The following is a 26,666-nucleotide window of genomic DNA, read 5'->3' as shown; positions in this document are numbered from 1 at the left end:
TTTATGTAATTATAACCGAGGAGCAATCTTGTGTCGCTGATCACGGTCCATTCGTGTCGCAGAAGCAATTATCAAAGAGATGCAATGAAGTCACGATTACGATCTTACTTTTGCATTAAGATCCCTTTTAATTTATAGTGAACTAATTACTAAAATATTTGCGTGTATAATGTCACGATCAGCCGTCTATATTTTTATTCGCTTTCTACTTATCCCTTATACTAAATCTATCATGTCGCGTATGCAATCTCTGTACTGAAAAAAAACAACAGTACCACCATAGCAACGTGGTACCATACGTAACACAAAGAAACCCACACGTATTATAAGGTGGACAATCGTTAATTTTATCCGAATAAAAATTATTTAGTAGGCAGTCGATCTGCAGTTGATCATTCAGAAGTGTATAAGCCAGTGTGTATAGCCAGTGAGCCACTACCCCATACTAAGGGTATATTTTCAAAACGCGTTACCAAAATCTGAAATAGTTATAGCCTTGACCTGTGCTGTATTTCTAGTGAATCATTGTTACAAACGTTATTATTATTATTACTGGACCAAGCGCAGTTACGTATGCTTCCGTCACAGACTCGGAATACCGAAAGAGGGAGTCGGGCTAAAAAAGAATCGCGATCAGCCCCTACTCGAGTCGGTCGCAAGGAAAGATCGCGAGAGCAGCGTCTGACCTTTGTCGGAAGATCCTCAAGCGATCAAAAGTTACGCTTGCATGCTCCGTCCCTTCCCATAACAAGCCGAAGCTCGAAGCAGGCTAGACCTAAGGAACCCCGTTACCCGTCGACCAGTGCGCAAAGTGTTCCCAACAGAGGGTGATTAGAAGGTACCAGGTGACTTTAAGTGCACCCATACGCTAAGTGGAGTAGCACAAGCGAACGCAGACTGACGCGATCGCTTCCCTGGAAAGTGCAGTAAGGAACATCGACGCCAACCCATGACTGCCCATGGCTCAAACCGTCTTAGCGTATTTCCTAAGGAGTTGACACTGATACCACAGTGATATCACCAAGAGGAGATAGCCCAGCGGAAGACATTGGAAGAATAGGTAACAGAAAGGAAGAAACAGAGGGAAAGAGAGAAGAAGCAGATGAACAAGTGAATATGCCTTGGAAAAAAAAAGATGGAAAGAAGGTGAAGAAGCGATGAATGAATTGCAAAAGGAGAAAGATATATGTAGATACAGAGGGAGAGAGAGAGAGAGAGAGAGAGACAGAGAGAGAGAGAGAAGGGCGAGGGAAGAACGGAAGGACGCGCGATCCAACAGTTCGATATAGGAGATCGGCTTTCGAAAGATATTCGTGTATATTTACACGCCGATATATCTTTCGGCACAGCAACCAGTACCACCTCCCACTCGAGTGCTGATCGACAAGCGCTGCCCTCCTGTGACCAATTTTCCAATTACAATTAGTACAGTGAGCATCAACGATTCTTTGAAATGACTTGAAAATGGTCTTTACTCTAAGGCGTCGTTGACGCTCTCTACACAATTTCAAACTTTTTCTTGTCGTAGATATAGTTCCCTTGTCTGCGGTGTTTGTCATTTGCCTGACAATACAAATATGATACTGGGGCACGTGCTTTAGATCGTTTGCACAGTTTTCGGTATGGCATAGTATATGCATATAGATCTAAGCTATACCTGTGCCAGAATTTAGTAATGCATTCTCGAAGTATGCCAGCAGTATGGAACAGTCTCATGTGCAACTCTAACTATACTTTAGAATGATTAATTACTGATACATTGCGTACTAAAGAATTTTTCTCGGGTTATATTAAAAATTAATTTTAACTTATCGATTAGGAGACTCAGCGCAAATAAGTTAGTGGCGAGCGTGAAAATATCAGCTGTTATAACGACTCGCTTGACAATTAACGTAGGAACGTGATTCGTGCTGGCATTTCGTGATTCGTGCACCGAGCAAACCAAAGGATAAGATAGCGTACGTGTGCCGCGGAATTATGCTGGCTGATAAGTCAGGCAATTGTAAACAAGCTGGTACCGGTTATCGTATCATAATTAATGCTAATTATCCTCAGGAGGTTTTACGTGAAAATTATGCAACTACGTGATAAAAAAGGACCTTCCGTATACCACTCTAATATACGTTATCTAATCCCAACGGGTGAAATCATTTGTTCCGCTATTATAACGTTCTTTTTACGTTGCTCATTTCCTTTTTTCGTATAATTACGTTATTGCCGATTACGGCCAATTGTGCGATTGATATTAGGTCGTAAACTTCTATAGAGACCTATTGATTCTCCTGACGATAACAACTATCGGAGAAACTCGCCCTCCCTCCATCGCGGTACTTTTATAGACCTTTAATTGCCACTTTTATGACTTTATCAGGCAGAGTATTTCGTTTATATTTTTTTCAATTTACTTTTCGTTTCCTCATAGTCACGCTTCTGTTTCTATGTTTTCAACGTTGGTATGCCCATGCCACGTGATTCGAGTAATTATTTCGACAGAGTTATTTGGTTTACGATCTCGGTATAATTTTTCGTTAAATTTTTCTTCTTTTACCTGTTTCATATAAATTCACGGACACGACTCTTGGACGGGTACCGATATCACGTAAATACCCCTATAGCAAAAGGCTTTAACAACAGATTGGCATCTTATCCGTAGTTCAGAAAAGTTTGAGCTTCTAGGATCAAGTCTTATATCAATATATATATATATATATGTGAACTTACCTGCAACGGTGAGAGTGGCGTTCCTGCTGTTGACACTTCCGGCGACATTCTTGGCAACACACCAGTACACGCCACCGTCCTGTTCCTTCTTGCCGTGCATCACCCTCAGGAAGAATAAGGATCCCGTAGGAAGTAAAACCCTGTGCGACTTTGCATCCCCGGGCGACGTCTGAACAGGTTCGCCATCCTTGTACCACTCTATACTTGGATCAGGCTTACCCTCAGCTTTACAGTTGAGCGTCACTGGCTCATTTTTCGCGACGATTATGTCCGATGGGTGCTCCGTTATGCGTGGAGATCTGTATTGTGCTGAAACAAAAGGGATGACACTTGGTTAGACATGCATTGTTCGCGATACTCGACAGCACGAAAAAAAAATACTTGGTCGCCACGCAGTTTCGAATGGAGATGACGACGGACGGGCATCGTTATAAATGAATTTACTACTAGACAGTATCTATAGATATATATTTATATAAGGAATTTAAAAAATGCACGCACTTTATAATGGCTGTTTCAATCGAGCGACCGAGCGACACGATTACCTTGATTCACAAAAACTTCCCCACTTCCTGCTAGATCCATTTCCCATTACGTAATCAGTATCCATTGGCGTATTCGTTTCGGAATATTCGTACAAACGGTCAGTCTCTTAACGTTACGTTAATAGGACGAGGCAGCCTGTGAGGGACACGTCACGCAATTCAGAATCAATAAGCGTTATGCCTCAAGTCGTTTTACAATGACGCGTTGTGGCGTTTCGTAGACGGAATCTTAATGTGGGATTGTCGGGTTCACGGGAGAGAGGAAAGAACTTTCTAAGATGACTATACGTATATAGATATACTGCATATACGTTAGACGTATAGATAGAGAGGATGGGAGACCCAGGCACGTATGTAGGTAATCGTAGGATGGGATTTCGAATACGAAGTTCGGGAAGACTGGTGGAATTGGCGTTTCTGAAAAATTTTCAGCTTTTCCTTGGGCACGTCAGAAAAAAAAAATCCAAGAGGTGAAGCGAATCGCTTACGGTATATATCTCGGATTTGATTCCTAGGGAACTTTTTTTTTCTCAACGAACCAAGTTACTAGCTCATCCGAAAAGCATTTATGTTTCACGACTTCTAACGTCCATCGTTCGTGCAATGTACGGAAGGTTTCACGCTCGACCCGAACTGTCTAGTCTAATCAAAACTTCCTAGACACGAAATGAAACATTCATTTGAAAACCGTGATCGCGCCAATTATGAAACATTTATTGCCGTGCTACCCGAGCAGCACATACGTAGTCTTGGATATAATTCTGCTGCTGATAATTCTGCTGACTTGTTCCGCGTTGCGGAATCGTGCGATCACTGATTCATAGTCCTGTAAGACGTTTGAACACGTCGATGAAGACAGAACAAACGGATAAGTATCCAACAGGATGGCCAACGTACGACTGATAAAACTTTGACAGAAGGTATGAGCCACAATACGCATATAGGATTGTGGATATTGGGAAAGGAGATGTTGCAGTTCTGACAATGCATCCCCCCTATCACCCTTGTTTGTCTAAGAATGTTTTTAATAATCGTTTGGAATATTTACTCAAATATTTATCCCTTCGCTTTGGATGCAATAATCTCGTCCTTCGAGTACGATTTACTTTCTACGAGACGAGACGGAGTACTCTACCGGGGGGCTGCGCTGGGTGAAGGAGTCGCCGAGAGCGAAGCTCCGGGGGTGGTTTTAAACTGGTAAATACGGAGAAAGGAGAATACGCACTTTAACAGGAGGCTGAAACGGAGTTATTCATCGTTGGCCTCGCGCACAGCAGCGTCTGCCTTGCGCTTGTATTTTTCATTTGGCGCACGAAAAATATAGCGGTTCGCGATCCAAGTGAAACGCACACAGCGGATATATTAAAAAATATACGTCTATGGCAAATACCTGCACTCGGCAGTTTCGTGGGTCGGGGCCGAGGAAAGCCGCTACATATGTTGAATCAAAAGGACTTTGTAATCATATTTTATTCAGGGATATGCATAAAACATAGGCGCGCGTTCGTTCGTTCGCGTCCACTTTTATTTAAAAGGGTGGAGGCATATTTTATCATCCGGTGCTGATTCTGCTGCCGCTGCTGCTGCTGTCTACCGTTGCAACCATACCACGGCATTACTTTTCTACTGTACATTACGTAGGCGGCATGCGGGTTCATTTGTTGTTGTACTTCTTCTTCTAGCTGTTCCTTTCTTTTTTTTTCTTCCTCTTTTTTTTTCTACTACTTGCACATATGCAAATTACTTAGGGCGCGTATATGAAAGATGCATTCTTACCGCTGGGCGTTCTTTAGATCTAACACCGCGGTCTTGTTTTTCGAATGTTTGCTGACTTAAAATTAGAGACATGTTAATGGTTGCATAATTCTTTAAGAGTCAATCGGTATATTAAGAAGCTATTGTATCTTCAAGTTCGTCGTGGATAATGCGTTGAATTTAGTTTATCAGTTAAACTGGGTCAATTAATATTTCATCGATCCACAGTACGTCATCAATGTATGTAACATACGGTCAACTACAGGTTTAATGGTATGTCAGAGCTCGTATTGATTTTTCATTAATCAAAGTCGCGAGCACCCGACCTCAGTAACGAACGAGTCTATGAATTGGCGATATACGATTAATAAATCTGGATGACCATAGATGTTTAACTTTGATTTTTGGAAAATCGAAAAAGAAACATGGTTTTTAATGGCAGCCTTTAACAAAGAGAATCGGTCGCAGATAATTCTCGGTAGAATAATTTCTCGCCGGTAAGTTGACGCGAACTCTTCCGTGCCACCGTGTGTATTTTTTTCCTTTATTCCTACGGTCTTTGTGCCATCTCGTACATGTATATCGATTGTAATTTCACACGCGAACGCAGTTTCTGCATTCACTTGCGGAGCCTCGGGCACTCATTAAAATCTTGGAAATGAAAACGATAAATCGAACAAAAACCGCTCGGTCGAGAGCTAAAATCCTGTCAATTATACAGGCGTTCTAAAATCGGGAAATTTGAAAACAGGGCGAAAAAAAGAAAAAGAGAGCAAAAAAATAATTCGCGTGACGTCCGGATAGAAGTGTACGAGTCGAAAACAAACCAGGATATCGGACGTATTGAATGGAGAGTCAGCAATATCGACGTTAAAGAACGAGAGCAACGCGATACGATAGGGGATGGAAAAATTACTCGAAAATTCATTCCTACGTGAAATATGTCATTGAGTGACGAGAGATGACATGGAATTTTGAATTTCACACTCAAATAAAAAGCATTTATTTAAATATCTGACGAATTAAAAATTTACACAATTTCATTAAGGATGGTCAAGTACAATATGAGAGATGCTCTAATATTGGAACAAGGGGTGTATAGTAAATTTTGACGATGCCGGCATTAAACAGTTTCTAAGATTAGTCTAGTGTAAGATTACCCGCATTCCAGTGCAACCTGTCTTTCAAATTAAGGCAAAAGGGTTAATTAATGTAATGAGACAAGGGTGTCGGACGAACAATGAGTCGGCTTCTGGGATAAACGCGTTCCTGAGGATAATAAAGGTTTGATCTGGGTGCTGAATAGACCAACACACATAAACATAAGCCATCCAGAAATTCTATAGGGTCATGTAAAATTTGAGGTATTTGTGAAAATTTCCAAAATATTCATTTTCACATTAAAACAGAATGAAATTGAAAGTTTACAATTTTTCAGTTTACGTAATCCAATCCCGTATTATACATTTACAATTACACGCTCAGAGAAATATATTGTTGTACTAAAAGAAATGTAGTCAGTCTGACGATAAACTTACTATAAAATATAATTCCCTGCGGTGACGTCTATATTTTATAGTTATTCCAAAAATTTAAAAATTGTTGCATAAACCACAAATCGAGACTGGTGCAAATAATTATAGTAGTTATAATCATAAACATAACAATTTTGTATATACTATCTTGTTGCATATATATTTGAAAATTCTTTTTCAAATAACTTTGCTCTTATCGCGTATTCAAATATATTATCATCGCTTCGAACATAAAATATTACAACCCTTCCTATAGTTCTTTTATAATGTATCGTTAAGTCAACTATATACTTTTCTCTCAGTGCATACTTATAAATATAAAATTGTCCTATTATTTGTACCGCACGTATTAATCGCTCAAGTAACGTGTAGGCCCCTCATCTGTTTTCCTATAACAGAACGATACGTCTTGTGCTCTGAAAGATAAATAATTACTTGATTGCCTAGATAACACCTGGTTGTCCAAGCCAACCAAGCAGAAATGAGAAAAAGCACAGTGAGTCCAAGTAACGAGCTGTAGTGTTCCTAGGACGTGTGAAACTCCAGACTCACGGAATCATTAGGAGGCAACAAATTGTGCCCTCGGAGAGAAGCGCAGCCTCAGCTCGTGATAAAGACATTAGCGAAATGCAACATGGACGCTGCGGAAAGTTATCGTGCGTGCGGAACGGAATGACGTGCCGAAAAGGGGCGTTGATGTGAAAATAATTAGTCGACCGAGCGAACAAAAGCATTCAATTCTTTTCGCTCTCACGCTTTGAGGATAACTGGTTGAATATATAGATAGCATACATATGACCGCCTCGTATGTATCTACATAGTCAGTTATACGTATAGCTATGTATATGGATATTTGCTATATAAAATTTTGATAGGGGAAATCAAAGTAGAAAGGAGAAAACTAGTTTCATTCAGTGCGAATTGAATTTTTCACTGCATAAATAAAAATAAGGGAGTATTCCCTTCTCTTATCCGTATACAAATGAAGATCTGTATGCGCATGCGCTTCGTAACTATTTGTTGCTATATTACGTATACGGTCTCCAAGTAACCCTGGCAAGCGGATTGGAGTTTCCTCGATACGGAATTTTATGTTTCCGCACTTTTGGTCCTGGCCAGGATGCTGAAACGACGCTGCATTATCTCCCTGGAGAACGTGGGGCGTTCCTATTCGCGACTGATTGAAAAATACAAGAGTGCCTCCAGCATCCTGCACAATTTACGGAAACCACCGGGAGTGGAAAGACACATGGTTATGTACAGTTCATATGCTTATATATATATATATATATATATATATATATATATATATATATATATATATATATACATACGTGTACACACACGTGCATAGATAGGTACGTATATAAGTCTCCCTCTTTTCTTAGGAGATACGCGTGTTCGACGAAGAGTCGAGTTTCCAATAAATTTGAGAAAATTCGGAAGTCCCTTTTCATGTCCGCGAAACGTCCCCAGTAGGATTTCTTTATCGAACCCAAAGAAATAATCGGAATACGTATAAATAAAAAGTTTGTTGTGGTTACGGCAAACGTGATAAAATTAAGCAGAGAAACGTGAAAGTTACGCAAATATTTTGCATATGATAAATAGTATTGTGTAATTTTTCAACTATATTAATGTATCTGTAAAAATAATTGAAAAATGAAAATTGATGTGAAATTGTTCGACAATTATATATCGATCGGTAGCAGGAATCGGGAACATGGTCGAACAGTGGACAGTAGTACCATTACGTGCGTGAAGTTAGTTCAGCGTAGTCGATTCTCTTCTCTTTTTTTTTAAAAACTCAACGTATAATTTTACGAAACAAGTTCAGGGAATTTACGTTTCGCGTATGAGCGTGTCTCTCTGCCATATCCATTGGCTGCAACTAGTTCCAGTTAGACGATGCCAGCCAAAGTCATATAAGCAGAACTATGGCAACTATCTTGCCACTGCCATCGGGATATTTAAATACCTATTTGTGGAATCCATAAAGTTGTCAAATACTGTATATCAGGCAGCCGGTGCAATTGCGAGGGCATTTAGAAAATGCAGTATGACGTAATTATGTTTCTCGTTTATCGAAAAAATTACAGATTTTTTACAGTATAATATTTCGATCATTTTTTTTTTTCACTGAATCAAATAGTCAGAATAACCATCCGAAAAGGAATTTTTATTACTCTTTTAAAATGAAATTTTATTAAAATATCCGTGCTACGCGACGCGAGACACGTCTCATTACACAGTGACTTTATAGATTCGACTGCAATTTAGACAACATATTTCCGGTTAATAAACCGAACAACATAAAAATCCTTAGGGACTACGAAGATGCCGACGTCGACGACGATCAACGTAAAACGTTGGAAAGTAAGAGAGAATGCCGTAATCACGAAATAAGAGACTTTATATTCGCATCTCCGTTAGCGATTGCGTTTTACGTTTCCGCTTGACGAGACTGTCACAGCAGTAAAAACCCACGAAATTGTTGGAATTCGAGTGAAATCAAGTGACTTGAATTTTCGTTGAAGAGAAGTCGTGAAAAGATATTTCTTGGATACCAGACTGTCGCATTTCCGGTACCACGATATAAAGATGAAGATATAACCTTAAAAATTCTATTCCAATGTTAATCTTTGCTACTCCCTAAGGCGTTTTCATGTTTCGTAATTTCAGGTTGATCGTTAGTACTATTTCAATTCCATGCCATACAGTGTATATCTATTATGAATTATATGGCGGAATTTAAAGCGGATGGCGCCGCGACAATCATAAAACATATAACGGACTACATTCTGCCCATTGAAACTCAATCAGATATAGTACATCTAATGAATGTTGGTATTTATGTATATGCTGTCTATATATCACATATGTAACGGAGCTACCAATTATCATCGTAAACGATATATTCCAGACGCAGCATATAAAGCGTCTCTGGGTTTTCGTACCAATAAAGTGTAGGGACGAAAATGGCTGGATGAAAAAAGAAATTCCGATGGCAGCCGACAGGTTTCGCGAGCTGTCACTGCTTCTTCGCTCCGTTCCATGTTTTACGGGTTACGTCGTGCGTTCTGCGTCTTACGTCAACCGGCTGTCCGAGATAATTGAACTTGTTACCTGTGTCGAATAAATCAAACCCTTGACCAGGATCCCCATTTGGGCTTGGGCCCCTGTAAGGTTGTACGGATCTGCTTTGCTAACGAAATCAGAATTCGAAGACATTGGTACGTATTAATTTACATTGATGGTCGAGATTGGTACGGAATATAATTTTATATAGTAATTGCTTATGATTACGTTATGCATATGAATATTTCATAGGATGCCTTGAGAATTCAATATATTTTCAAATTATTTATTTTTATCTTTAATATCTTGCTCTATAATTTTTTTTTTCTGTAGCATCATAAACTTGCGAGTGTGTTATTAGTGGTCGAATCTCTGTTAACCTTGTGTTTTTTTACTTTTACCAATTTCTCAAGGTAAGGAAATGACATACGAAGCGCACGCATCGCATTAAGTTCTCCTAAGAAAGCCGATGCACAATAACTCAGGAATTATTTACATCGCGAAGCGACCTTTGCACCTTTTCCCAAATGGCGAACCATTCTGAACGATCTTTTAGGACTGCGTGACAGGACCCCCCGGGTTCGAGTTAACGTTGGAATCGTGTTACGGGGGCGGCCGTTAGCAAGTCGTTATTGTACTCCCTTGAAAGGTACTCTTCTTGTAGGATTACGGACCACAACTCAATCTGCACTGGGTGAAGAGTGACCAAAGAGTAATAAAAGCAAAATGGAAAGAGTTTAAGTACCCTACCAGTTAATATACATTTTTTGCTCTTACATCTACATACTAACCGATTGATGGTCGAGTCGAATTTAAATACCCAAGTAAATCTTTGTAACAATCCCCATAATGCCATTCCGACTTCGCAGTCGATAATACAAAACATAGAGGATCGATTTGAAAATCGATTCCAGTATGTAAGCCCACTTTTCATCGTTCGACGCGACAGAAGCGAGAATTTTCAAGTATACATAAAAGATAAAAAATTTCTTCAATCGAAACTAGCTATATGAAGGAATCACTAGGGAAAGTTTATATGCAGGTCAAAGTTTTTTTTTTCCAAAATCAAAATTCAAAGTGGGACTTTAAGTGATATAGAATACAGCTGCCAAAGGGAATATCATTTTACGTCACTGCCCACGTTGGGTACGGATTTACTGCACTGGAAATCGTCGTTTCGATCTGGTCTGTATAAAATGTTTTCAAAAAGAAATAGGACTCGTATATACATATATACATATGCGTAATAAAATTCAGACACGGATTGACCACCTTGACGTGATGCGGTTTGGTCGCATCGAAAAATCGCGTCGCGATTTAAGGGCGCTACTTCATCGTCGCCCACATAAGGTTTAGCAAGGGCTTGGCCACTAGGTAGGTAGGTAGGAGGTACAGGTAGTTCGGTACCTGCCTGGCTGGCTACCAACCTTCTTCCTTTCTTAATCCTTCGCTGCTTCCTTCGGCGTTCTACACTTTTCGCCAAGCGAGTATAAGGTGGTTGGCAACTGCCTACTTTTTTTAGCTGAATTTTCGAGTGGGTTGTATGGCGTGTGAATGTCCATTGGATTATTTACTACCGTCGAAAAAAAATAACCTCGTACCTTTTTCCTTAGTATACCCGAAGTCAAATTTGAATATTGCGCGACCTGCTAGTCGTATTTTGTGATACCATGGTCAATTCTGTCATAACGGACCGAGCTCCAATTTTTCATACAATAGCCCATTGAAATTGTTTCACTAAAATGTACTTGAAAAATTATTAATAATCGTCTCTCGGATTAACGTATCCTGTCCATATACATAAACTTTGATTTTACGAGCCGCTATTGTACATGAATATGTATAGTCGAATTCAGGTGGGAAATTTGAAAGTCGTTATTCACTTCTCTCAATTCACATGCACACTCCGTACGTCGTGGTATCGTGAGAAAAGCAATAATTATTGACTGTAACGTATAGCGATCCATAATTTTAGAGAAATCTTTGAAAAAAAAGAAAAAAAGATTAAACGCGTAATCGATGCGGTACCGGGTGCTGATTATTCTTTTTAATCTCAATGAAATATAGCATCCCGCTAATAAATTCGTAAATTACAAAAACAAGAGAAGTTCCAATGCAAACGAAGCCGGGATAATCACAGGCTAGCACGTCGTGGCTATAAGTTTTAACCTGCGACACATCAAGACATCATTCGTCGCGGAAATCCAAAGATTTATACGTCAAGATGAAGAGGTTGGACCCGAGGCAAACTGTACTATACTTAGCCATCGTGTAGGAGGTGTTTACGAGGTGGACCTAGACGATCCGTAGGAGTCTATCATGGAAAGTATATCCACGCCCTGGCTTACGTCATATTATTTTTATCTAGCTACGTTGCACGAATCATCCATGACGTGCATTTCCCGTGTCATAATACCTATACGATTCCATGACGTTCGATTCGAGCCCCGTGAAGAATCAGAGAGGTTTGAGCCAGTCACCAAATCCTATTTCAGCTTCGAGTTACTCCTCCAGCATCTTCCTTGTACAATCTTTTTATTATCCCGTCACTAATCCCCACTTCGAGAAATATATCCAAAGCACTCCCTCTGCCATTGACGATGCTACGGTATAGACTTCATACCAACTGTTATATATCCAAACAAAATAATAACAGACGTAGGTGCATTAAGAATGTCTTCGGGATGAAGCTTTGCGAACGATGAGAAATTAATGAGAGAAAACTCAGCGGAGCGACGAGATGAAGGAAGAGGGTCTCTGGACGTCGATCTGCATAATTATTTTCGCCCTCGTTACATCGGCACTTCGAACCGGCTGCAGCGCAACGCACTACTGGCTCCCTTAATAGATTCAGGCCCCAAGCAAACGAGTCCAATATCAATCTTCTTTCAGGAATGTTCTCTCTCTCGTGTGAGATTTATAAACGGGGATCAATTTCAGTATCCGTCTTATGTATAGAAAGAAGAAAGGTATATATAGCATGGCACGATAGTTGGATGGCTCTATCCTGGTTACCGAGCGCATCCCACAGGACACGGCCAATAACTTAATTAAATATCGGGACTATCGACGGATGAGATTCAAGGCTCACGCGACGAGGATAACAGTCCAGAGTCCAAGCCGCTAATTAATAGGACTTTAACGAGAGAATGTTCTCGGGAGTCGCGTGCGCCACGATATCAGTACCGTGATTAGTGATTACCTCTTTTTGTTTCATTTCAAATTTTTCAAATCTCCCGCCACTCGCGCGTAAACCAATCTTATTTATTATTGCCACTGAGATATTCGAATCGCTATGCTGTTACTTGTCGATACGTTCACGCAGCATGGACTTAGTGGTACCGGCATAATAATTATTATAGGTTTTATCGCGGACCGACACACGGAAATAAGTAACGTCGCGTGATCATTTAGTGGAAATAAATACTTCTTGGCGCCATCTTTAGCGCCGCGTCAGATCGTGGATTAAGAAGGACTGACTACCGTTTAGATCTAAAATGTATAAATACTGAAGATGGTAAGAGGATGAATTAATGAATATTAATTAATGCAATTAAACATACTATGTATCCTACCAGTCCTACGGAAGCCTCACGTCCACGTGTCTAGTAATTCCATCGCTAAGGACTTGACGGGAAATTATCGTCTGCTCCGCTTAGTTAACTGACTCACGTGGAATTTTCTCTGGACTCGCGAGAAATGCCGCAAAACGTCACTTGTGATTCTTCTCCAGTCAGTAATTAGCTTAATTTATTAACTCATTGAGAGGCACGACTATGCTGTCAGCAAGTAGCGAGGATTCTCTCGGACGGACAGGTTAGATTTCTACCGAGTAGAATTTCTCACTGGTACAAAAAGTATATATTAAAGCGATCCTATTCGAATGTCGGGACTTGTCGGAAAGTACGTCGGCAAAATACTTACATGGATTTCAGTTAACTTAGCCTCGCTCTAGAAACCCCAGTACAATTTCGTATAGTATAGTAAATTCTGTTAATTGCTTCAAGAGACCAACTTAATGTACCGTCAATTGATATCCTTGTAGGAGGAAGTATACAATTTAACGCGAATAAAAATAAAAATTTATTTTTATTCAATAATTGTACGCACAAATTTTTAAGCCATTTAAACCTACCCAGTGATCTTTACTGCGTGTAAACACACTAATTGCAAACCTCGGCGAACTTTCGTATGAAATACAGTCTTGCTACGGCTATCACGTGTACCATATAAAATGACAAACTTAATGTCAACCTGCGGATCAAGTAAGGATTTTATTACAGGTGCAATACTGCAACGGCAATACTCTCGTGATTACTTGTATAGCTATATAATTCCTTTTCTTTTTCACTAAAATTATTTAAGGGCTTAATTAGGGGATTATACGAGGGATCCTTATCGTCAATTTTTACCCTCGATAAAAAGGGTTTCGTTTTTAAAGGTATCTTACACTTCCATCAATATTATGCTCAAACCTTTTTTACAGTCTAATGCGCATAGTGACTCACGAAGGATAACAAATGTTGAGTATGACTCATAATAACAAAATAGCATACTAAGCATACTGTGTTACGCGAAATGTTCGCATGCAATGAGTTATCGGTGCATTCGATTTTCATGAACAGATCATCGCTGCTCATTGGGTAACTTATTGGTGCTACCTTTTACTTACACTGCATGCTGTCAGAGTTGGAATACGTCGATTAGAAAAATTTTAACAGGCTCAAATAAGCCTGCGATAATAAATCGACGGATGCATAAAAATTCCTAAACATTGGATATGCATTATTTATGGTCAGCGATCGAGCCGTGCAGTCAGGAACGTACGTTGGATGGCTATGGGCATTAACTTAATTATTTTGTGATTATCATCGCACGCTGCATCGTTACCAATCTATAACGTGCATCTATTTATCCATATACATATACACCTATATGCGTAATGGGAAAGACGTAGGATTAACGAGAATTTAATAAGAATGTATTCGTCGATAAAATATTTAAATATCGTTGATATTTACTATCAATACATCAATTTTACATACATGTGTCAATTACCTTTCAGCTTGATTTTCTGTGCAACCAGTGAAAATTAACGACGCTGAGCGTCGAACCCATTAACGTCAAAAAATCAATTTCAGTGCATTTTATGACTTGACGACAATCGCATCGCGCGTGACGAATAATCGCGAGTGCAGTTAAAATCTGCATTGCACACAGCTATATAGATATGTGTATATTAATAGTATAGGTAATAATTGGTATTTCATAAAATTCATTATCCGCCGTATATGTACGTTACGTGTACGTCACTATTGTCGTTACCTACATACACACTGTAGGTACTGCCAGAGTCATACGATTAAAACGCGGGTTATCGTTATGACGTATACTTCGCATCCCCCCATTTTTTTTTCACTTATTTTATTTCTCTCTCATGGGATTTTCAACCCCTACTGTTCACCCTGGAAATTTTCCATGAAACTCGCAGAATAGATATACAACTATGTACGCAGTTGTATATCTATATAATACATACATATATGTAATATATATATATATATTCATATCCTCCGAGAACGTACTCGGTGTCCTATTTAGATAACTGAATTACGAATGAATTATTGGTCGCCGGTGTATACGTTGGTATATAATTTGATAACATCGGCGCCTCCAGCGAGCTGCCTTTATCCGGCCTATATGCTATTTGTGTTTCTATACTATTCGATATATCTATACGAGCATATACGTTTGATCCAGGTGGTAATAGTGAACTTGACGCGTATCATTAGGTGTATCCCTATGTCATAGGGGATCGTGGGGTTGGAAGTTATAGTTATTTAATATTTCGAGTCGATAAAAGGAAATTAATAGATGGAAAGATATAATGAATAAATATAATATTATACTGATCTTGATTTCATACTATCGCCTATAATTGTTACCGAAAACTCTTCCCAACGAATATATACGTAAATCGACTATAGATAGAGCTTAGAGATTATTGAACGTCGATAATATATTCGTACGTCGTTCTCCTATGCTATTGGTGTATACGTACAATTGACAAAACGAAAACTGAGTCTCTCCTATTTGCTAATAAAAATTACGAATGGAAAATAATGACCCGTGTAGACCGCAGACGGGATATAACGTCGATTGTTATAGCGCTTAAGGGTCCGGCATAGTCATGAGTTGTATGAACCAGCTTTGGTACCCGCAGTTTCACGCGAGTTGATTAGCCTTGGGATTTCAGCGCGATATCTGTTTATCGAGAAATTATACAAACGATCGCTGTGCCGGTTAACGCGGACTCGTTTAAAATGCGGTCTAAAGAACGAATAAATGTAAGAGCATGGCGATCTTCCGAACGAGTGATGAATTAAACGAATGAAGCGTCGATAAAGAAGTAACGAAAAAAAAAAAAAAAAACTTTGTGACGAATTGACTGGGATCGAAGAGTAATTTTTTTAAATGCAATACCATATGTCTGTATATACAGAAATAACGAGGCTCGGAGGCGTCCATCCATCAGTGGCGTATAACGACAGGCAAATTGGCGCGGATTTAAAATCTGCGCAATCTCACATTGAACCAAGTATAAATACTGCTAAGTATCCCTTCGGCCTTAGGTCTTCGACAATTTCCGAGCACGGTTTCGTTTTAGCTGTCTTTTTTTTTACGACATTTGTTTTTTGCCTCTGATTTTGATTCACGACGATCGCATTACTTAGGTGCATTATGTATCGATAAATTTGACCGTGTAACGATCATTATTTAAAGAAGCCGTAAATACGTTACGGGAGGCATCTTGACGATGGCAATTTGATTCTGGCGGTGGGGACTATTCTGAAATTATCACGTGAATTTCCTGGTATATCAATCGGCTCTTGATTCATTAACGTTCGGTATGAGAAATTATTACTGATACGAGATTATATATCATATACACTTGTAATGATGGTAATGGTTTACTGAGTGGTATATAATTCTAACGACTTATACAACACCCGCTGGAATAATTTTGTATCATTTGATAGGTAATTTCCCAGACTGCCGATTATTCTACACAGTCGCTATATCGGTTACATTATGGCCGGGCTTTTCTCTATTATAGTGTTTATAGCACAGTTATACTTTGACTTCTATTATACAGCCACTCATTATATGATCATTAGTTTCGTGTATGCTGTGTATAAAAGTCGTACGCGGCGGGATATTCAAACATGATAACTTTATTGGGGATTGATCGATTATCGATCTTCGCTTAGGTGTATAGGCATATTTTATGGATATACTTCAGTATGGTATGATGATTAGATCTATTTGTTCTATTTTCCAAAGTGGATATGTTTTATATGTATAATATATAGTAATCAATAATATAGCGATGAGGACTCCAAAAAAATTATGAAAATATCAATTTATAAAAAATAGTTAATGTACAAAAAATATTTGGTTTCTCAAGAAAATCGTGAGTTTTGTGTCATGGTAATGATAATATAACCGGTAGATATACGCGTACATACAATGCGTGCGTAATACGAAGTCAGTGAACGACACGCACTTCGACTATTAATCTTGTAAAAATGGCGACGCGTGCATGTGGACTTGTAGTGAAGATAAACCATTGGAATAAAATTTTTAATGAAATATACAGGGTCGGAAGTTGGTTTTGAAATCGATTGACGTTTGGATAATAATGATAAAATTCAATATGTTAATGATCGTAAAAACTCAGAATTTGAGTGAAAAGAAAATATACGCGAAGAATAAAATATGTAGATTTTCGAAAATACTATAAAATTCCATCCCCTCGAATAAATGCGAAAGCTAACGTAATACTGTTATATGAGATTTCCATTGAAATTTTTCCAATTCATGAGAAAAAAAATATTACAATCACACGATCAACATATTTCTGACAGAAAATGATTATGCAGCTGCACAATAGCTTGGGCGTTCTAGTGTTGGCCACCTGAGTAAAAGCAAATTACCGCGAGCATGCGAGCTGATATCTTTAATGGCGCCGTTTCATGGTTAGAAACATGCGTGCTGTGCGCTTCGTACCCCATAACGGTCATCGTTCTTCATTCGATTATTATTCACAGATCCTGTGATTTGCTGTTTGATTTTAGGATAAACTGGACCACGCACGTGTTATAAACATTATAGAAGGTCGATCAAGCTGGATGTCGGTTTTGTTCTCAATAATAAAATTCATTAGGTTGGTTCATTTGACAGGAACGACTACAAAAGTTCAGTCAAACTTCTCGTCAGTCTAGACGTGAATTTTTAGCAAAGAAAACAAAATAAATACTGAGGAAGCTGGATAGGTAGGTAAGTTAGTACGTGGCAAAAGTTTCTTGTCAAAACTTAGCAATCTTAGGAGACGCGCCAAAAGAGAGGTAAGAGAGTGAGAGAGAGAGACAAAGTGAAAAAAGGCCTAGAGGAGCAGAAGCGAAATCTTTAAACAGTGTGTAAGTGGTTGTTGGTTAAAGTTAAAGCTGGCAGCCACAGTGAACACGTTCGTTTTATGTTCAGCCATGAAGAGAAAAGAGTGGTGCAGGACCCTTGAGATTTAAACAGGAGCAGAGGCTGGTAAAAGATAAGTGACGTCCAGACGCAGTGGTTGCCATTATATAGGACGGATCGTTTTGAAAAGTACAATAGAGGGAGAGGGAGAGGGAGAGAGAGAGAGAGAGAGAGAGAGAGAGAGAGAGAGAGAGAGAGAGAGAGAGAAATTACAGAATTGGAGGAAGGAGGAGACTCGAAGTTAGTCCGCCAGTGTCTAAGAGAAACTGTAATACGGGTTCACGATGTTCAGTCTATAAAAAATGCAGAAATACGATCAATGTCTATGTGGTACTATATATATCCACCCAACGGAGTACAGTGCTACTCTTGGATAATGCCCCATAAATAACTATAGCCTTATGAAATATATATACATTTTCCAAGTCCTATGAGCACGCAGGGATTGCAAAGTTCATTGAACTATTTTTCCTTCTTTCCTTTTTGCACTGTCTCGCATGTGGCGTTAAAGCGAATATCGTTCGGCCGACGAATGGACATCGAGCGACAAGAAGCGACCGAATTCTTATTAGCGGTCGAGTTCTGTCGTTCTCGAGTACGTAATACGAATAAGGATAGGGTTTTGGTCTGAGCCAATCGTCATGTCGATAAAAAGCATCCGATTCGAATCGGGAGCATCTCGTGCTTACTTAATCGCGAGTATATACTTTGGAGACGCGTTCGATCTTCCCGTGGCTATTGTCGGTAGATTTTATACGCGGTATAAATTTTGAAAGCTAATAAAAAATATATGTTAACGAAGCACCGATAAATCGGTATACCTTTCCCATTTCATTGGTATATCCATACAGCAAGTGAAATGCGAATTCGCGTTCACGTATAAAGTGCATCATTGTTTTATTATATCTATTGGATTTTATTTGAAGGTAGTTCAGGCGTATATATAGGTATATCTTCTCCGATGCATTTTGGCACATCAAAGTACCGGCTGAACGCCTGAAGTCGCGTAAGCACCGTGCAAAAACGTGTTTCAGCAATTAATTGGCAAATACAGGCGCACGTTGCTCGGACATTGCAGCGTAATAATTTAAATCGCTCTGCCAGGGAGATGACTGCCGCATGAATACTACAGCGGAAGTTTATTGCCTGCAGTTCGTGGAACGTGGCTGTGAGTCTGTGGTTACGGTTCGGATGCACGTGGAAGGGAGTCCTTGCATTCTGTTTCATCTCTTTCTCTATCTGTCCATATGGCTCTGTCTGTACCATTGGGGCTATATGTTTTCTTCTCCCTTGCACACCTCCTTCGCCTACATACTTCGCTCGAACTGACCAGCAAAGCATAATGAGAAAATTAAAATGGCCGTTTTCCCTCCTACGCCGGGAGGGTAGTATTCGGCTTCGTAACGGCGAGCTCAAAGTATTGCTCCTGGCACACGATCAACTTTTCGCCCTTTAAGGGAATTCTGGCGACAAAGCACTTTATGAATTGTTAAAACGTCGAGTGCTCTGTAACGACAGCCAACTGGACTGCTCTATGAAGCATGTGTTTTTTGTTTCGTTGCTGTTCTTTGTTTTTGATCTACCGGTTGAAATAGAACATCAAATTAGAAGATTTTCATTTCGAAAATTTTGTGTATTCCTCACTCTTCGTTTGTCTTTTTTTTTTTTTTTAAATAACAAAGTTACGTCAATAACGGGTCATCAAAATATCACGAAATTCGATTAATGCATTGTTGTGGCTACGCGGGCATGCTGATTGGTTTATGAAATTGCTCTGAATTTGCTGCTTTACCAACGAATTCACGGCGGTTAGTCAATTCGATAGGGGACAATAAAGGTAAATTTATTAGGTAATCCGTAATCAGATACAACACATGACGACTATGTGATCAATGCACGAATGATTATTGAAACTAATAAAATCTTTATAAAAACATGTATCTTGAAATCAGTCAATATATTTTCAAACAGTTTTATCAATCTCCGACCTGTTCTGTCATTTGATAACGAGTTCAATTTTACGTAAAACCATATTGATCCAGTATCGATTAAACCTTAAATTCAAGCTATGCAATTAATTTTGAAATACTATGACGAAATAACTATGCACTTTTAGCTATTGATTTTCCAATGTTATAAGCTTCGTGATTTTCTTCTCTTTTCCGTCTACATTAAGCACCATAGCCTATACCTAGCACTCTCGTTCACTTCCTTGCAGTCCTTTGGGAAGGACTAATTAATAATGTAGGATTCAGTTTCTAATTACTCGGCAAGCAAGCAACTGAAACAACAGTCGCAGGAGTGAACGGCGACTATAGTTGTTCCTCTTCTTAGTGATTGACGAACGACTGACATTAAAAGGAGTCTCGGCTTGATGCATGAAAATAAAACGGACAAGGGTGCCCCATCTGCGACGAGATATATAATCGGGAATGCCGAGACTTTCTAAACCCATTCGAGTCATTCGAGATTTCATACCGATTCAAGGGACGACGAAACCGAACCTTCGAGCGAGAAGTGATTGAATAACGACTGACAGTTTATACTCGGAATATTCGGCATTTCAAATTTAAGCGAATGTCCTCGGTATTTGTTTTCGATTGGCTTCGTGTACAGTAGCCTCCACACAGGTGAGTAAAGTCATTAAATATTTATGTCTATCGGTAAGGAATTCGGTATACAGATAGACTATTTTTTTTATTACAAATACCAGCATCCAGGCTCTACACTGGTTCTTGAGGATAAATTCAAAATTAGCTGGACCAACAATTGATGCTGTAATAAGATATCTAGAATTTGTATAACGATTAAAGGTGGATGGAAATACGCAAAGAACTTCTGGAAAAATAAAAAGGACGGGTTCCCCAACATTAATTATTATAATAAAGTTTCCCTTTGGTTGTACGAGTACCGCAATATTTTTCTTCAGAGTTAAGGGTTGCTAGGTTATACGTGTATGGGGCAAGTGAGTGGCCGCGGTCAGTGTGTACGGGGGATGATTAATTCATGACTTGAGAGTCCCCGAGGGCTGCTCGAACAATGCCAGTCTAATTAGTCAAGATATGACGAACCCACCTGTGCCTACGATGAACGTCTCCGCACCTCGGGAGCAAACCGCGAACAAAAAGTGTCTGATTAATTGAAAGCAGTAAATTCAATCCGATGGTCCTTACAGTCCGCATATATATATATATATATGTATATATATTGCATTGCATACGCTCCATGCAGTCTTTGCATTCTTTGGATCAAGACTGATATATTATATCCTTAACAATAATAAGAACCGATCCAATTACCATAAATTACAAAGAGACAATAGCCGTGTGCGAACTGATAAGAGATTTATAATTTCTTGAAATGGTCGTTAAAGCTGAAGTTATTTTAATTAACAGCAGAAAAGAGAAGATTAAGTAAATGACGATGTTAAATATCATATAGGGGTAAACCGAGTGTGGAGTATATAGATACGATGCTCACTGTTTTATCTGCACATTAACACATGGCTTCGTTACAATGGCGAATGATGCGTTGGCGTTGTCGCCCGCAGGGCAGTGGGTACGCACGTGTGTGAAATAAATCATAATGATAAGAACGCATCATTAGACATGCGGCTACATTTTTTTTCACTCTTTCCGGAGAGAAGGATGAGCGAAGAAAATTTAGGGGTTGCGTGACTCGATGGTTCACGTGAAAGGATCCGCGGACAGAATGGGAGGAGGGAGGGAGGTCTTGGATGCTGGGCGATTCGACCGAATCCCCTTTGGCAAGGGATGCAGCAAGCGGTCTTGGCCAATTTTCCACTTTTTCGAAGTTTCCTTCTCTTCGACTTTCTCTACTCAATGGCTAAGCTGCCTTTTACGTCGTTCGTACACTGCACGCTCCGTTTCACAGATAATTTTTGGAACTTCCGCTTCGTGGAGTTTTAACGTGTAGATATCGTTGGGCATCTCTTCCGGTCCGAGTACCGCGACGATCGTTCTTCGACAAAAAGTCTCCTTCTTCACTTTGACTTCGTAGGTGGAAGTTATGAATCTTTTTTTTTTTTTCTAAGAAATATTTTCGAAAAAATGTATTATCATTCTTCCTGCGCTGACTTCAACGCAATTATTTGATTACTGTATTTTAGTCGTAATCAAAGTCGATTGTTTTAATAAATGTCTTTTTTTTTACATAATGATTAACACGTGACTATTATTTAGAAATAGGAAAAAATGTCAACACGTGTTAATTAATATTTCATCGTCGTTCCACTAATCAGTGAATTCTATGTAGATAACCGGACCGTTATAAATCACTGTTAGAATCCTGAGATTCGAGGGTGGAAAAAAGAAACTCTTATCGAGTCAAACGAACCAGAGTGAACTTCCACAAAGGATCGCAATGCCGGAGGCAATAGGGTGAACGATAACGAAGGCAAATAATACTACGGAGACTTAATGTGTATATACTACGGAAAAGATATACAGTCTAGCATCCAGTTTCTTGTCAATTCTCCACAGCTCGATGAAATAAAGTTTTTCTCAAATATTCTCTCAATGCCTTGAAGTGTTTATAGTACTCATTTAAGTGAAGTTCAAAAATCAATGTATAGTTTCTACACAGTATCCCGTAAGCTAGTACAGAAGGTATCTAAAGACGGCCTGTATAGCAGGAGCCGTGAAATAAACAAAGGCACGTCTTTTAAAAGCTGAGCGAATTCAATTTCCTTTATAAAAAATCTTTTGATTGCTCGGTGCATCAGGTATAGAGCTACGTTAAAATTCAATCACTTAGTCTTGTGGAGAATAAATGTTCTCATACGTGATGTATACAATACACATACGTACAACTAGATTCCTGATAAAATATAGTACAGCATAGTATAGCAGATAAATGAGAGTAAATACATACTCTGGTGTGTATCTTGCAAACAGAAACTACAACGTATACATAATGGCCGACCAGAATTCAATGAGCGTGTAAAAAGCTTTAAAAAGCAATTAAACCACGTTGTATGCGTGTACGTAGGTGACGTCCGGTCTATCTTTACCGTTGAAAAATCGACAGGATGTGTTTTAACGTGATTTGTCGCTGTTGCTTGGAATTGTAAAGTCACAGTTTATGGATATTGCTATTGTATCCTTTGTATTATTTGTACTGATCAATCCACAAAAGTAAATAATCAAAATGCATACAGGCATATGTGAATTTCATAAATGGTCGTTAATTCAATTACGAAAACAAATTTTTAAAGTTCTAATCGCGTATTACTGGTTCCATTCGACATTTATGGTAAATATTTCACGTATTCACGCCAGACGTTAACGCGTTGCATATAGTAGCAATCGACAAAGGCATTTATTGTTCTTAGTTTGTATATCCCGCCAAGTGATTCCCCTCGCGGCAGATAGATGGCGCTGCAGTCGAATACTGGAATAAAACAAACCGTCACCCGATGACAATATGCATTATCGTAAACGAAGTGTCTCGATATTACTTAAAGCGTATAAATTTATTTTCCGGGCGTTCACGCGGTTTAACATACGTCCGAATAACGGGTATAACAATTTAATTACGCTAGTCTGATAAATCGATGGTTTATCGCTAGACTGCACACCCACAGGAATTGCCTTTAACATTAAAAAATTAATTTCAAAATTATACATCCGCGCCTGGTCAGTATTCATTTTTACGTTTATCCTTCATACACGATGGTGATAACAGACATCCCTTATAAGACCTATCTTTAAAGGACTCTCGGGTACAATATTAATTTCTCAGCCGGACTTTAATTATTCCTTTCACCTTTCACCTCTACGATTGTGCGTCTTTCACTCGCGCGGCTTCTCAGCGTATCTTCTGTGTCGCGCAGCTTTTCAACGGTAGCATCATCAAAAGCTTCTGGATGCCGGGAGCTTGAACAAGGATGAAAGCCGAGAGAAAGTAAAATAAGGATAATAACAACACGCAGATTGTAGTGTTATCTATAGGTGTATATCCGTATACACTTCATTGAGAACGAGTGCTTGGTTTCTTATATATTGCTTTATATCGACTGGTTGTACACCGGATACTTCGTAACGCTTAGAAGATGGTGTACGTATACGTAATAAGTATCGGCACAGTGGGTTGTACGTAGAGTATAGGTGATGGACGGATAAAGAAAACGGATGGAAGTCAGAAGACACAGAGCGTCGCTGGGACGCACGCAGGTATGAATTATGTATTAGATATGATAGGAGTCTGATGTGCCTGCCATCTTGCAACGCGCCGGATGATGCATCAACTACGAGCGACGATATCACGGGACTCCTTCCCAGTCTTTCTTGCGTCTTACACTATCATGGTTATTCACTCTCCCTGTGCCCTCCATCGTCTTGCTTTCTGCGCCCCGGAAAATATCTCACGTAAATATCTGACAGACTGCTGCACTCTTTAGTCGAAATAACACGCACAGCACAGTTTCACTGAAAGGTTTGATCGTTAGCTCCCTTAGCTATTTATAGATTTGCTTTAATGTTTTTATAAATTATATTAACTTTGAGTCAAATTTATTAATTGATCAGACGGGTGGTAATGATTGGAATTGGACTGCAAAAATGATCTATGAATTTTTGTGTTCACTTATACTTTTTATGTCTCGGATATAAGTTACTTTGCGCAAGGCTTCATCTTGCCTGACGCATTCACTGTTTTTGGCTTACAGTCAGGTATTTACATATATGTATATACGCGGTATACAAAACGAGCTTTCTTTTATTTACTGTACGTGGAGGGAGGTCTTTCACGCGAGATGCATACAGGTGGATTTAAAGTTGGTAGGTAAAGTTCGTATCTTTTTTATGACTGGTAACAAGGGGGAGGAAGGTCAAAGTCACCAAGAAATTTTCTTATGACTTGAAAAGTGTTAAATACTAAACACTAACCTTACCCTTGATTTTAAGTACGGAGAAGGAGAAAGCGTCCTCGTGTCCCGTAAGAATTTAATGACTTGTACAGTCAACGTGGGACATAATAAAAATATAAAAAAAGAGTTTTATCTTATCAAGGTATATTTATAAATACATACTTATCGAATTACTCAACGATAACGAACTAAATACTAATATGGTAATTTAGCATTAAGATGATTTATGGTTTTAATTACTCCTTTCCATCTATCACGAGATAAGGCGCGAGGCTGGTCGAGATTTTTCATTTTCGTGGAAAAAAAGGGGTGAATGCTTTTGATATTGCGTAACGTTGACATTCTGTTTATACAGAGTGTATCTTTTACGTTTTAAGCCTTATCTAACTCGCACGCTGTAAAATGGTGGTTTCTTTGTAACCCGCAAAACAAAAGAGATGCTATGTTATTCTGCGATACGCGGAGCCTTGATACGTGAGAGATAGGGAGGGACGCGCGTTCATTCGTGCCATAAAACTTTATGACGACGTAGGGACGATTAACGGTGTTTCCAATAATGACGCGGGTGGTGAAGAAGGGAGAAGGAAAGGATCGGAGAGAAAGGAAAGTTCGAGGGAAGAAAAATTCAAAAGCGATGGAGAGCCAGTAAGAATCTTTAAGGAAGAAAAAAAAAATTATCGCAACTGTAGGGCTGTTAGCTCTTGAAGAAATGAGTGAGCTTTCCCTCGGAGGAGTAATTTCAGCTCAAAGCCGAAATGCTTTGCGTGTACGAGTGATTAATCGTCTTAAAAATAATAAGAATTACCGTCTGTACGAGGGATGAATTAAATGAAAAATGATACAGCCCCGGTGCTTTCTTTAATTTGTTATACCTTCATTACTGCCCTCCACCCTTAGCCATCAACGTATGTATCTTTCGAGAGACTGTACCGATTTCAAAATATATATGTAATTTACAATTTCGGCTTTATTTGTCAAATCAATAATTTGCGACTGACAGTGTCCACTTCGTGGATCCACAATGTAGCAGGTATTTTAAGGGCGGTTGAAATCCTAAAAAAAGAGAAGGGTTCGGCAAAATGACGACCCATAGATTTGGGAAAGAGTATACAGAAATTGGAGCCACACCCTTTGGCGAGTGTTGTCTGTCGGGTTAGGGTCGCTGGGCCTTTCCGCTTTTATCTGAAGGAAGATAAAATAAAAGAAAAGTCAGAGTAATGGCAGCCATTATGTCAAATTAGGCGGGTATAAAAAGTAATATACACTCTTGAACCAGACGTTTCAATCTTCGAAGATACAAATTTCAAGTTTGAATGTTCGGTCCCGCGTAGAGATCCGAGATAACGCCGTGGCTGCCGTAGGAATCTCGAGAGTCATTCAAAGAAATTTTTCCTCTGCAAACGAATCCCAGCATCACGTGTCTCTGGACCAATTAGATATTTTTGGATAGCATCAACCGAGATCGTAGGCCCAACTACTGTCTCACGTCTTATTATTTTTCACCCAGGTTGTAACTCGTCGTTCGAGTTCACGATATCGATTAAGTGTAGGATATATTTATACCAGACAAACAACGAGGTCACAGAATCTACCGATAGAATTCTTTAT

General features: G+C 39.1%; 1 protein-coding gene across 1 annotated transcript in view; it reads right to left on the bottom strand.

Annotated features, from left to right (window-relative positions):
• Positions 1–26,666, bottom strand: part of LOC107263789 (protein sax-3) — a 206,052-nt gene that overhangs the window by 107,414 nt on the left and 71,972 nt on the right. The window contains exon 2 of the mRNA XM_015731361.2: positions 2,722–3,030. Within this exon, the coding sequence (XP_015586847.1) occupies positions 2,722–3,030 (309 nt within the window). The remainder of the gene's footprint in view (positions 1–2,721; positions 3,031–26,666) is intronic.

Source organism: Cephus cinctus, unplaced genomic scaffold (assembly GCF_000341935.2).
Source record: "Cephus cinctus unplaced genomic scaffold, Ccin1 Ccin1_scaffold0160, whole genome shotgun sequence".
Lineage (NCBI taxonomy): Eukaryota > Metazoa > Arthropoda > Insecta > Hymenoptera > Cephidae > Cephus > Cephus cinctus.
Note: the sequence above shows the minus strand (reverse complement) of the source record. Positions and strands in the feature narration are given on the sequence as shown.